Below are 14,976 nucleotides of genomic sequence, written 5' to 3'. Positions count from 1 at the left end.
AATTTTACAAATGTATTTAGTAAATACATGTATATTGATTTATCCATTTAGACAGCTGGGTAATTTTGACTGTGTCAGCTCAAGGTGAGCCCTGTAACCAAGGGTACGAGAACAGGAGGGGGGATGTAAACTGAAAACCTTCAGGTTGTAAGTTCAGAGTCTTAACTACTGTTCCTCCCACACACAGCAACTGGAGTGTGTTCCGTAGACGAGTCGCAAGTGTGTTACTGTACGTGGGCATGGAACTTGTGCTGCCCTCCTCTCACTCGCCTCTGAACTCCGAGCACTTCTTCTCTCTGACATGGAAGACACACACACACACACGCACACGCACACACACACACACACACACACAGAAAGGTCTCTGAAGACTTCCAGGAAACATTATTTTCTAAAAACCCTGCTGTTGCACTCTTGATGTTTCCATCACAGGAACAGTTTGTGGCTTCACTTCTGACCCCAAGGGACATGCTAGCAAATCTTTGCTTTTTTTTTTAAAGCTTCTACTACTGTGGTACATACTGTGGTACGCCCCTGTGTTTTTTAGCAGTGTGCATGAAGCCCTCGCTACGAAAGTTCAAACCCGAGCAATACTTGCATTTACACGTATTTGTTCAGCTGGTGCTTTCATCCAAAGCGACTTACACTGTTAAGTTACAGTGATTTACCAATTTACCGTCCTCCTTAGAGACCTTCTTTAGGAATCATTATAGATTTTAAATAATTAAGATTTATTTAGAATACATTTATAGATTGTATATCTCTCTGGATCCATCCTACACCATTTTGTTTAACTGTCTAGATACAGTTATGAAGAAAAAGTTTATAAACCTTTAAAAATGATCTGGGGGGCACGATTTTCATTTAGGTAAACAACTCACCACATTTTATACTGTCATAACTTTGCTGAACAGCTGGTTTAAACAATGAAGGTCCTTGATGGGAAAAGTATGTGAACCTCTAGTACAGTTAGATCTTGAAAAGAGGGTATCTGGACTCAGGTGTCCCACTCAATGAGTCAGGTGTTCCAGTCAGTTCAGGTGTGGGTTTGACCTGCCACACAACTGTGGTCACCTGATCTTCGCAGGTTCTGCTGATGTGCAATATGGCCTCATGAAAAGAGATTTCATAGGAGCGCAGCAGAAGAGCAGCTGAAGCTCATTAGACTGGAAAGGGATTCAAAAGGATTTCTGAAGACTTGGACCTCTATCAGTCCACAGCCAGGCAGATAGTTAACAAATGGTAGAAATTCAGCCCTGTTGCCATTCTCCCTAGGAGTGGGTTTCCTACAACGGTCTGTGCAAGGGCACTCTGGACAATCATTGATCAAGTGAGAGAAAACCCTAGAGGGAAAACTCAGGATTGACAGATGTCTCCTGCACTTTGATAATGTCTGAGTTCATGAGTCGACCACAAGAAAAACACTGAAAAAGCGTGGTGGTCATGGGAGGTCACCAAGGAGGAAACCACTGCTCTTGAAAAACATTGCTCCCCATCTCAAGTTTGCTGAAGACCACCTGGATGTTCTACTGTGGACAGATGAGACAAAAGTTTTGGTAAGTTTTGGTACACCATGTTATGTTTGGAGAAAAGAAACCACTCCATACCAACACCTTAACTCATCCCAACTGTAATGCCTGGTGGAGGGAGTGTAATGTGTGGGGCTGCTTTGCTGCCTCAGGGCCTTAACTACCTGCAGTCACTGAGCAGTCAATGAATTCCAAGGTGCTGTCAGGAAATTCTACAGCACAGTGTCTGGGTCTCCATCTGCCATCTAGAACTCGGAGAAGCTGACTCACGAAAGATGACGACGATTCAAACGCAGCGGCAAATGAACAGCAGAGCGGCCGAAACGGAAGAAATTCTGCGGTATTTTATAACGGCGCAGCCAGAGTAACGATCTCAGTCCCACCGAAACACTGCGGCGTGACCTGAAGCAGGACACCCCAAAAATACACATGAACTGAAACAGCCTTGTACAGAGGAATAGGCCACAAAACCTTGTAACTGCTGTGCAGGTCTGATCAGCAGCCTCACTAAGTGTTTGGTTCAGGTTATTGACAATACAGGAGCTTCCATTAGTGACTAAAATTACTAACCTTTTCCATGAAGGACCCGGATTGTTTAAAGGAAATGTAAAATGCTGAGTGCGTTTATTAAATACAGCACACACTGTCTGAAACCACTTGTCCCAAACGGGGTCGCGGCAAACCGGAGCCTAACCCGGCAACACAGGGCGCAAAGCTGGAGGGGGAGGGGACACACCCAGGACAGGGCGTCAGTCCATCACAAGACACCCCAAGCGGGACTTGAACCCCAGACCCACCAGAGAGCGGGACCCAGCCAAACCCGCTGCGCCACCGTACCCCCCTAAATGCAACACTTTTTATTAATTATTGTGACTTCGACGACAATCTGGTGATATTTCAGCAGTCATTCGTGCAGAAATCCAAATAATTCTGGAAGGCTCACAAACTTTTCCTAAGAGCTTTAGGAGTTGCGGCAAAGTCGCTATGACGGAAGAAAACGAGAAGGAAAAACAAAGACTGCGGCTCCGGTCAGAGAGGGGAACGGTTCGAAAAACGATGCTGCGTCTTCCTTGTTTCGTTATAGATAAGTTCACGGAAGGTGTACGCGCTGATGCCGCACCATCATCATCCATATTTCCGAAGAACGAGCAAGTGTTTAAAACACTTTTCGAATGAAAAATACAAAGGAGCAAACAAACAAAAACACAAAGCGCGCGGGACGGGCATAAGTGAGAGGCGCCTCGGTGGTTTCAGTTTTTTCCTTCTGAAGCTCAAAGCGGAGTATTAATGTCGAGGTCTTCGGCAGAACGTGAGCTGCGAGGCCTGAACAAGAGTGAAGTTCACGCGAGGCCTTCCAGCAGCAGCAGCAGCAGAAGGCCTCCTCGCTTCCCGCCGCGCGCCTTTTGACATTTTATCGCCTTTCAAGTCGCTCGGTGCTTCAAATGTCGAGAACTCGGTCCGAGGAGGGCACACGAGCTTATTTATGCTGTTAGATGAAGGTGCTGGGGTTTCAGTGCAGGTGGAGGGGCCATGCTGTGCGGTGGCGGTGGTGGCAGTGGTAGCGTGTGTGTGTGTGTGTGTGAGGGCAGTAGGAGAGGATTTGAGTACAAAGCAAAGGCACTTTTAGTTACTATTTATGGGTGTGTGTGTGTGTTTCAGACATGGGTGCTGCACTCCGGCTCTACAATGGCACTGTGGTTTTACAACAGGATGGGTGTTTGCGTTTCTGAGGTTCACTTCTGCCTGAACAATGCAGCGGAGTGTGTTTGCGCGCTGCAGCGAGCGTAAGAATAATTTAAAAGAGCCGTTTACTTTGATTCCTCTTTTTCGGAGAACGCAGCCCCTCTCGCAATCCGTGTTCTCGTCACTCGCGTTTTTCAGATGCATTTTTTATCGCACGCGATTAGAATAATTCCACCGAGGCCCAGAAGTGACGGAAAACACTTATTTCACCTGGCGGTTTGTCTGCAGCTTCCTCGCCGAGAGCCCGACGAAAAAATATGTGAATTTCTACGTAAAACACACGAGCTCCTGGGTCGCACATGTTCACTGATACTCCGATGGACACGCGTCCCTCTCTGCCGCAGTGTGCAGCGTGTGCGCGTCATCCTTTGGTACTGTAAATATAAAAAGTCACCTTGCAGAGAATACAGCCTCTGCTTATTTCCGTAGACCGCTTTGTATTTATATTTCGGGTTCCGAAACAGCAGCGTGTCCTTTAACTTGGTTCATTCGGCAGCGCGGCGGACCGCTGACAAATTATTTATCTTTATTCAAACAAATAGAGCTGACGGTGTTTTCAGAATAAGCGGCATTTCCGTGAGTATTTTTAGTTCAGTGCGTTTCGGAAATTGCACGGCTACGCGGCCAGCAGGAGGCGCAGTAGTTAGAGCTGCACCTATGACCTTTGAACCGGATGGACCCAGGATCGAATCCCACCTCCTGCTGCAGTACCCTTAACCAAGGTACTTACCCCAAACCGATACAGGAAAAGTTACCCTGGTGATTAGTAGCTCAGCACTTTAATCTGCTTTGGAGACAAGTGTCATATAAAAATGTAAACGTAAGAATAATGTGGTGAGGGAGGTATGTCCTTCACAGCCTGTGATTTATAGTGTCGGTTTTGGTTGCAACAAAATAATCTATAAATAGTTCACTGTCCTACAACAAGTCTTCTCATCGCTGCTGGAGCTGCAGGTTCTCCTGGACTGACCGTTTAGTCTGTGCGGAGCAGAGCACCATGGGACATGTGTACAGGTGTCTCCGTTTGTCTTTGTCCTCCTTTAGATCCCCTTGTCTGGAAACCCCCCCCGCCGTTCTCTGTGTGTCTCTTTGTGTCTCTCCTGTCATCGTCACATGTGTCACTCAGCACGCAAAGAACCTCTTGATGAGAAAAGCCCCAGTTTCTTGGAACAGAAAAGAGAAAGGAGACTCCCTTCAGCCCCACCGCAGCTCCAGTTTGGCTCCCAGGGTAAAAATTACCCTCCTGTAGAAATGGGTAAATCAGTGTCAGCCACTTTGGAGACAAGTGTGAGATAAGCGAACAAATGTAAATCCGTGGGCGAAAGGTCATGCTGTGGAGCGAAGCGGAGACCTCAGGTGTGGCTGTGCACCACAGGTTCTCCAACACCTTCCTAGGGCTGTTTCCCCCCAGGTGCCCCCCCCCCCCCATACCGGGTGGAGCTCTGTGGCCCCTGCAGGGTCTCCTCAAGGGCCCAAGACCTCTAATGCTGGAGGTGACACTTTATCACCTGGGGGGTAACAAGAGCTGGACTAAACTGGTCTGGATCTGCTGTCTCTCTCTCTCACTCATATACACACACACACACACACACACACACACACACACACACACACACGCACACACGCGTGCACATGCACATGCACACATACACTTCATGGAGCAGAGGAGCAGCAGAGCTCTGAAAGAGAAATGAGAGGAGCGAGCGGTCATGTACAGCGTGTGGGAGGTGACAAGTGGGCGAAGGACGGGTGGGTTCATTCTGCCTCCTCTATGCACAGGATGACATCTATGACACACACACACACACACACACACACACACACACACAAACATGCGATGCGTGGTAGTCACATGATTTCAGAAAAGAAGAAAACTCTGATTTTGCACTTGAAAATTTCCCCTCCGCACAGGGCAGCATGAAAGGGGAAAACAAGAGCGATGGAGTCCAGCACCTTGCAACATTTCGCTAAAGAAATGTACACTGATTTACCCATCTGTAGAGCAGGGTAATTATTAGTGTTTCAGCTCATAGTAAGTACCCTGATCGAGGGTACCACAGCAGGAGGTGGGATTTGAACCTGCAGTCTCCAAATCTAAAGGGATCACCTCCAACCAACAGCCCCCTGCAGCCCCTGTGACATGAAGTCTAACCGTAGAGCAGTTCAGAATGAAACTTTTATATCATCAATATCAGTTCTACAGGACAGGACACATTCAGACTGTATTAATCCCTGCAGGGGGCTTTTGTAAGCCTTTGCACCCACCCCAGGGGGTTGTCGTCTGCACAGCGGGCAGCAGGTGGCGCGATGGTGAAGGACGCCGCCCGGCGCTCCGACCGTCGCTGTTCGCAGCATCACAAAACACCTCGAGGACATTACATAACCTGCGCTGATCGTCTCAAGCACTTGCTACGCGATTACACGTGTGCTGCGTGACGATGGGCCTCCACTGACCATGCCTGGGAAGAGCTGAGACACGCAAGAAGAAACCCGGCAAGAGCTCATCGCTTCAGATTGCGGAATGATAAACTGTCGACGTGTCAGCGGTCGCTGGTCCCTCGCTGCACTTCTTGGGCGTCGAGTCAAGCAGCGGCACTCGGGGTTGTTAGCGCCCGACAATCAGTCTTCTACCTAACGATTAGAAACGTGTAATATACATGTACCTAGGCATATCTATGTAATATATCAACATATACAACATATATGCATGTGTGTATGTATATATGTAATATATGTGAACATATACTGTATAATATAAATATATGGATGAGATGATGTACATATGTAATATATCTTTAGATAGTGTATACACACTGCATGGATGTGTTTATGTATATACGTAATATATGTACATATAGTATATTTGTGTGTGTATTTATACATGTATTATATATATGCACAGATGCACAGAACAGAAATGTGTATTTTAACAACATATTTTAGATTTTTTTCCCCAGGATTACAATATCTTTTTTGATTTCAGCATCAAAATTTTCCAATGTTCACCTCATTTTAAAAGGGGCCTTAGAGCGAACCCCGAACTGACGAGAATAAAAGTCAGGTTTGCTCCCAGGACAATTGGACGCAAAAAGAAAGTCGAATGCCAAGTCCAAAGTGACTGAAATGATGATCTTTTACACCAAGTGGTGGGAGCGTGCCGGTGGGGGGCAGGGCGGGGCACCAGGCTTGTGTAAAATGCTGGTGAGTCAGAACACATCCAAGGTTGGAACACAAATCTCTGTCAATTGACCTTTAAGTAAACAACATAACCAGTTATGCTAATTAACAGCCCTCGTTTGCACAGCATCCACGGAATTGTCAGGTCTGTCACACTTGGTTCACTCCCACCCCAGAATCAGGAACTTTCTAGAAGGCAGATTTTAGGCCTCTCGGTTTGAAGCAAATTCTCCCCAGCAGCTACTTCCCTTTGACACAAGACAAGCAATGCATACACTAAAGGACTGCTATACACATCATTTTCATTGTTTCATTTCTCAGCGTTCATTCTTACCTCACGGATGCTGTGAGAATTACCTAACCGCGTACATGGGTAAATTAGCGTAAAGAGGCTCATCTGACACTCGAAGTTGTCATGCAGACGGACATCAGCTAAATCTGAACATTTTCACTTTTGAAACCACCATAATTATTCACTGGTACATTGTGTAGCAGTCTCGAACCTGGCTCAGTCTGCGTGGAGTCGGCGCGTCCTCCCTGTGTCCATATGGGTTTCCTTCAGGTGCTCTGGTTTCCTCCCACAGTCCAAAAACATGCTTCACAGGAACTGGTGACTCTAAATTGCCCGTTGTGTGTGTTTCTGTGTGTGTGCGCGATTGTCCTGTGATGAATTGGCACCCACGGCGCGTCCCTACCTCACGCCCAACGCTTCTGGGATCGAATCCCAGACAACGCCGCGTCCCTTCTCTGGACAAGCGATTACCGATTACGGATGAATGGAAAAGTTATTTGTCACTCAAATTTCTCAGCTTCTCTAGCTAGACTGCAGCGGCAGAGCGATACACACACTTGAGAGTTTTGTCCAGTAAAAGAAACACTTGCGAGTTTGGTCAAGAAATACTGAACTGGGCCTCTCACCTTCAAATAGGCCCCAGGGCTGCTGTGGGTTTGACCACAGCCAGAAGGAGCAGAAAGAAGTGGAACCACAAGCTGCACTGAAGACCATCAACTTCCCCAATGTGCTCTTTGCTGCGTTTGTCTCGGTCTTTCATGAACTGCTTCAGCACTTCTTCACTCTTGTGCTGCAAGACTAAGGGTACTTTTTACCGTGCCGTGTTCGTGTTGGTCTCGGATGCCGCCAGAGCTCTTATTCTTCTTCTTTACCTGCCTGAAGGCCTATAACCCCAAACTCTTTCAGCTGCATGTTCACTTTTGCATACAGCTGACCTGTTCTTGCGGAAGGCCCTCTAACATGCGGAAACAAACATTTTCCATACATTGGTTATTGCACCTATACGAACTCAGGCAGCCAAAATGGCAGCAAATTTTGCAAGACAAATTAAAAAATAAAATTAAATATTGGGAAAAATTATGAAAATTAAACCTTGTTAAATAATAAACAGTTTCATTAGAAAATTAAAGGTATATATGACCTATGTGTCTTTGAAAACATCCAAATTTGTAGGTGACATTTCTTACAAAAGGAGCTTTCGCTCCACACAGAAAATAGTTTATCTTGATACATTTCATCTTAAATTAGTCATTAAAGTACAAATTTGTTTTCTGTTCACATAGGTGCTATTATAAATAAATAAAAACGATTTTATTTATAAATTCAGATTTTACTTTCCTTCCTTCTTCATGATCTGTATGTTTCTATACATGTATGTGTATGTGTGTACGTGTGTGTATTTAGTCACAGGAGTGCAACTGGTGCCGGTCTCATTGTTCTCCCAGGGTGCCAGAAACCCTGGAGTTGCACTGTCTTTATGTTTTCTGCCATAAGAAACATTCCCAAAGATTTGGAAGAAAAATTTTAGCTTTAAGTCTTATGTCAGAATGTTCTCGGCCTGTTGGCGTTTGGATGTTGTTTTCCTCCTGGGTCCTTCAAAGGACTTCTGGACACTGTTACTCGGGTGTATCTCAGGAACTTGCCCAGACTTCGTGAGAAAGACTTGCCCACAGTATCCATGGGACGTACCAAGCACATGGTGTTCATGGTGTGTCATGAGGAACGGTGAAAACGGCGAGGGCGGTTCTTAGAGCCAATAATTTACATTATTAATTTTCACTAAATCGATTTAAAATCTAAAATGGTCTAGAAAACAATCGGCACATTGCAACTCGGGACTAAAATTAAAGGTACAATTTTGTTAGCATGAAGTACAGAACTTTTGAGGAGCGTCAAATGTTTGTTTGGTCACAAACACACTCTGGTGATACAGTGCAGGGAAATTGCTGATGTGACACAGTTTTGTTCTTTCTACCCATCATTTATACAAGATGATCACAACACTTTTGGCCCACGTGATCGAAATGGTGCATCTTACAAAGTATCCTGTAGCAAAGTACCCTGTTCAAGAACAGTGGGTTTACAGGTCAACAGCTACAATCAGTACATAAATACTTTTGGAATAATGCAGCCAAGAGAGCAGCACAGATACAAATCCGTCTCTAGATCCAGGAAGCACCTGAGCACAATGCCCAAGATGCGGAGGAGCAGAGAGAGCAGCCGGCTGGGCTTTTCCATGGATCTCTGAGTTTATTTTTCACAGTATTTACAAAAAACAAAGAAAAGTACATCTTTTTTTTTTTTTTTACAATTCCATTTTTCTATTTTTAAATCCTTAAACTAACAGTGCTATTACAAAATAGTGATATTATTATTCCCCATTAGTATTAGTATTGAACGCTTTGAAAGCTTTGGCTAGTTGTCATGTAGTCCTTGTTCATAGGGGTTCGAGAAGCCCTATGGAGGAGCCATATTCATAAAGCCTTGTCCCCTGACTTATTTAAGAGTTACATGAGTTTATTCATCACTGCCGCTGGAGTCGCACACAGACGCAACGGACGTTTCTAGAGCAGCTTCATCCGTGTTCGACACAGACGGGGGTAAAGTCTTCAAATGACTCCTGAGTGAACTCTTTGTGAATAGTGGCTGCAGTGTCGTACTGTCTCTGCACTTGAATGTGTTAACATTGTGCAACTATATACACTGCACTGCACACGCATGAGGCTTTATACAACATTCTCTGTGATTACTAGCTGTTTAAGTATATCTGGTCATTTTACACAGATTCAATGAAACATTTTTGCTGCAGTTATTATCTACACAACATGGTGAAGTCCTGAAATTGACAATAAAAGTGAAAGACCATGGTGGTTTCATTGAATCAGAGTTTTTGACCTCAACCCTTTTACTGTCATGCTAATACTAAGTAATACTTTGCACACACACAAACACCGGGAAAATAAAAATAATGTGATATAGAGCTTGCCCCCGATTGGCTACTCACCACAGCAAATGCAAAGTAGGCTGAGCTTACTTGTAGGACTCCTGCAAGTGAACTGATCTCAGATGCATCACACCACAGAACCGTGACTGACAAATGCAAATGATCACAGAAAAAGTGTCATTTGCAAGCAAACAACCGTATGAATAAAAATGTCACCACAGTTTGCATGAAACAAGGCATACAATATGCATTATGTCTTGACATGTTGTATTCAGCTAGTAATTTGCAAGAAGAAAATATGACATGGTAGAGTAGTCATATAAACAGAAACAAAAAAACATGTCTTTTCATCAAGTTTTGGCTTAAAAATATCCAACCAGAGCCTTGAACACAAACAGAAGAGCCTGAATATACTTTGCTACTTTGTTATAGGAATAGGAATAGGAATAAATATTTCACTAAACTGTGAATAGCACACAATCACACGTAAAATTAGGTAAAAATCTAGGGTCTACAATGAGCAACCTAACATTAAAAAGAAATTTGATTAAAAATTATCTGTGATGCCTGTGGCGTATTTTAAAGTGGATTTTGACCGCAGGTTGTTTTGCTCACTTTCGCTTTCTTGGAACTTGACTCAAGCTGCAGTGAGAAAATGCCAGCTAAGCAAATGGAGTCATTAAACTATACAGGAGAAAGCAGGATTCAAGCAGACAAATAAACAGATATGAGTAGTTAGTATTGCTTTTCCAAAGCATAGGTGTATTAATAAAGGTAACCTGGATGGTTTTCCAGACCTGTTCACTGAGCTCATCGTACTGGTAATAGAAAAATCGGTAGGTGAAAGTCTGAAATGAGGGTGTGCCTTTCCAGTCCCGTCATTCTGAAATTCTAAAATGATGACTTATTGAAATCTCATGAAGCACAGAATTTCAACACCACCTTTTGTTATAACTAGGATTTCCAAAAGGCAGCATTCATCAATCCGGATAAAAAAAACACTGACAAAATACAGGAATACTGAAGAAGTGGAGCATCTCTTCGAACACCCAGTGTAATAAATAAAAAGCAATTTATAGTAGCATAGCAGTGCCCAACTGAACTGTGAAACAGGGTAGCTAAATCAACCAACCAAATTAAAAAATAAAGGCTTTAAACTTTAATCTAGCTACCCAGACTTGTACTGGGAAACAATACGAATATTCATATTTTAATTCACATTTACTCAGTTGTAATAGGGATACAGAAAGAAAGTGTGATCTGTTACCTGGACAGAGCTGCAATGAACATGGCAGACACTGACCGGTTGGCTCTGACACTACACCGCACCCATTAATATTTGTGTTTTGTATTTATTTAATTTGTGCACAGATATTAATGTAACCCACTGAATGTTCAAAAGACTGAAAGGTCAATTAATCTGAAAGAAATACTGGAAATTTCTTTTTAACCTGCTGTCCTACACAACTGGTTCTTCCTTCACACTTCTTTGCCCATTGGCAAAACAAACACAGAACTAACTTTTTTCAGTGTATATAACCAGTCAGTGTTAAATTTCTATTCATCAAAAACAAGTCACTTCTGTGTGTCATCTATTAGCCAACAGGCAACTAAATAAACATATAAGAAGAAGAAAATCCCAACCAAGAGGGTAACTGCTGTGGCTATTAGAGGTCATTAACATTTATTCATTTCAACAAGGTGACTTACAATGCTAAGTTACTTATACCGATTTACCAATTTAAACAGCTGGGCAATTTTTTCACTTGAAAAATTTTTTTACTTGAAAATTTAGACCTATAACATCAAAGGAAAAAGGCTGTGGCTCTGAAGCGTAACGACCCCCTGTTTCACACCATTTAACTGCACCTGAGCTCTGTGGACGTTAGTGTGTATGAAGTCACAGCAGGGTATAAATGAGCTGTAAAGGTAGAGCAGGTGTGACACAGTGTGACATGTCAGCACTAAGACAGGAACATGCCATCCCACAAAGGGATCAGACAGGCACCCTGATCTACAGAGGTGCCACTTTCGGTTTAACTCACCGCAGCGTCTGTCGCATTTGTCCAGCAGCATCTGACTAACAAAGCTGTGAAGATAAAAGAAGTAGTCACAATGCCTTTACCACGGTTACGCTCACAAACGGATAAGGGAAATGCAGAAAAACGTGAATCGCCCAACTTGGTTCAGCAATAGCAGTTATTTTCGGTGCATTTTCAAGGCGTTGCTTTTGCTAGACAATCTTCTCCAAACAGAAGCGCAGGAATGAACAAATGTCAACTGCAGCAGGGGGGAACTTTGTCCGGAGCTGCGAAATGTACCATGCGCTCATGTCACAGAGCTCTTCTGGTAAGAATGACTTTTATAAAAGCAACTTGTTTTGAACGTGAAAGAGACAGGTTGTGGCCCCTGATGAGCAACCAACAAAATTCAAATCATTCCTAAAAGAAAGATCTTCAACCCTTGAATGTTCATACAAGGAAAACTCAGTCTGAAGTTAAAAATTCTCTGAACAATGTGATTGGTACAGACACTAATGGTTACAGATAAAAGAGAAAATGGCAAGTTTTGGAGGACTGACACCATTATTCGGTTTTCTGCATTTTTTCCTAGCAAAGATTTTACTGCCATTCGAGGGAGCATCATCAGTACATCGAATGGGAAAAAAATGGGCAGTAATGTGAGCTGTGTCTTTGTACAAAGTCAAAAGGAAAAGTTTGTAAACCCTTTGGAATTACTGAAAAGAGGGTAACTGGAGCCAGGTGTCCAGAGTGATGAATGAATTGTCCCAGTCACTTAAGGTGTGGGTTTGACTTGCCACATAATTCTGGTCACCTTCCCTTCACAACAGTGTTCTGCTGCAGTGCTATAGGGAACTTCATATATGGCATATGGCATATCTCATGAAAAGAGATTTCAGAGGAGCTCAGCAGAAGAGCTGTGCTCATGAGTTGACCATAAAAAAGACACTGAACCACTGAAGAGTGGTGTTCATGGGAGGTCACGAGGGAGGAAACTACTGCTCTCAAACAAAATAATGGCATCCATCTCAAGTTTTTTAGGAAACAAATCACTGCATACCGACATCAGAACTCATCCCAGCTATGAAGCCTGGTGGAGGGAGTGTAATGCTTCAGGCTGCAATAAACCAATCAAGTTCTCAACCTTCTTGTATCTCAGCGCACTAAGTGCTCAACATGCCAGTCTATGGAACAAGTGTCACCCAGTCAGTCACTTGGCCGCTTTGTAAGACGGCTGCTTAAATGTTGGCTTCGCTTCAGAGACCCACAGCTTTGACATTTTCCACCCCGCAATACTGATTCTGAAATGCCGGACTTGACAGAACACGACGTGCTTAAATCCAACTTGGAATATCTGATTTGTTCTCCAACACACTCTCAAGAAAGGAAAAGAACCAAAGCAGAGGCTGCAGAGAAAAGATTGGCTCAAACTGTGCAACCAAAGAAGAACCTTACGGATGCATTTGGAGCTTTAGATGAAGAGGAGGATGTGGGGGCTGTGGCCAGCCATTGCGCTGCCGGCTGTACAAATTCACTTTCAGAAGACGATGACAATAAAACAAAGAAATAATGCAGAACACGGTGATCGTGGTCATACGATGCTTGCTTCACTGTAACCTTAGTAAAAACCAGAAGGTAATAAGAAAATAACATTTAACAGTTCAAAAGCATCATTATCATAGTTTTAGTCAAGTGCATAAGTGTGCAGGTGGAGTGTGAACCAGTCCACAGTGCAGCCCTTCATGGTTTTACCTTCCTAAATTGGTTAAGTATGTTTCTTCTGGTTTTGTACAGGTTATAAATGTGCTGTTGCCCTGCTGGCAGTGAGTCAGTGAATGTTGTTCCTGTTATTCTGTTGCTACTTCTTTAAAAACATCTTGTAATGGCACACGTGTGTGTGTGTGTGTGCGTGCGTGCGTGCGTGCGTGCGTGAGTTTTGTGGAACTACACTTTAGAATGACCAAGGTGCTGCTGAGCGGCAGGACGTTCCACAGACAACAGCAATGGTTCACACAATTGCAAAAACTGACCACATGACAAACATGAACGCGTGCAGACAAACGTGAATTATCGCACGGGTTTCCCGTCTTCCCGGTAGCCCCCCCCATTGCAGCACCCACCCTCGCTGTCCTGCAAGAAAGCCACACGGGGGTGCTCATCTAAACCGGCCCATCAGGTTTGCGCGGGAAGTAGCTGACCATCACTCAGCGGTGGCCCTACAGTCTCCCGGCGCTGCCTTCTGTGACTCGATTCTGAAGACAGGTGGCCATCGAACCGGCGACGCTCCCACAAGCCCTCAGAGGCTGCGCGAAGGGATGGGACAAGTGGGGCCTGGTGGAGGGCCTCAGATCTTGCTGTTCTCCAGGTGAGTATCGATGTGTTTGATGAGTGCGTCGTCAGGATAACCGATGGGGAAGACGAGCTGGCAGAGCGGGCAGCTCCTGATGTCATTCTCCTCCGTTTCCATCCACAGCTTGACAACAGTTGAAGCACTTGTTACAACACGGCTTGTTATTTACGTTTAACTGATATTTACATTTATTTATTAATTCCAGTGCTTTTCCCCAAAGCAGCTAAAACTGATTTACCAATTTATACAAGAGGGTAATTTTTACTACTTACACTTAGGGTAAGTCCCATGATCAAGGGTACTGCAACAGAAGGTGGCGGCTCTAACTACAATGTCATCTGCTGCCCCAGTCACAGCATGTGCATCACTTTCTCTGAAAGTGACCCTCACTGCTGCATTATTTTGGGTATTTTCACTTCTTTTTTTACTTGTTTACGTAAAATAATAGTCAACAACACTAGTTAGAGTACAAGTGAATAAAAAAAAAAAAAAACAGCATTTATATTTATGTACAACAATATATTTATGTGGGCAGTAGGATCTAGTACTACATTGAACTGCTGCTTTTGGACCCAAAAGGACCCAGGTTTGAATCCCTCCTCCTCCTATAGCACCACTGATCAAGGTACATACCCTGAATTAATACAGCAAAAATTACCCTACTGTATAAATGGGTAAATCTGTGTAAATTTGATTATCCGATATTATGAGATACCTTGAATAAAAGTGTCAGCTATTTAAATGATAATAGTAGTCTGCACGATTTTCTTTCAAAATCTGCTGTCAGTGAGCTTTATTTAGCATACATTTTTAAAAGAAAAGGACTTAAAAATCTTTTCGTGTTCTAGCACAGATATTTTCAAAGGTTCGCTTTGCATTCTAATGTTACAAATTTTGTTATTTTGTTTTTCACTTTGAGA

At 43.7% G+C, this 14,976-nt stretch overlaps 1 protein-coding gene across 1 annotated transcript in view; it reads right to left on the bottom strand.

Annotated features, from left to right (window-relative positions):
- Nucleotides 1-10,164: 10,164 nt before the first annotated feature.
- tbkbp1 (TBK1 binding protein 1) overlaps nt 10,165-14,976 on the bottom strand; it is a 35,966-nt gene continuing 31,154 nt past the window's right edge. The window contains exon 10 of the mRNA XM_018726133.2: nt 10,165-14,179. Coding sequence (XP_018581649.1) covers nt 14,051-14,179 — 129 coding nt within the window. The 3' untranslated portion in view covers nt 10,165-14,050. The remainder of the gene's footprint in view (nt 14,180-14,976) is intronic.

Source organism: Scleropages formosus, chromosome 21 (genome assembly GCF_900964775.1).
Source record: "Scleropages formosus chromosome 21, fSclFor1.1, whole genome shotgun sequence".
Classification (NCBI taxonomy): Eukaryota; Metazoa; Chordata; class Actinopteri; order Osteoglossiformes; family Osteoglossidae; genus Scleropages; species Scleropages formosus.
The sequence above is the reverse complement of the archived record's forward strand: the minus strand, read 5'-3'. Positions and strand labels throughout refer to the sequence as shown.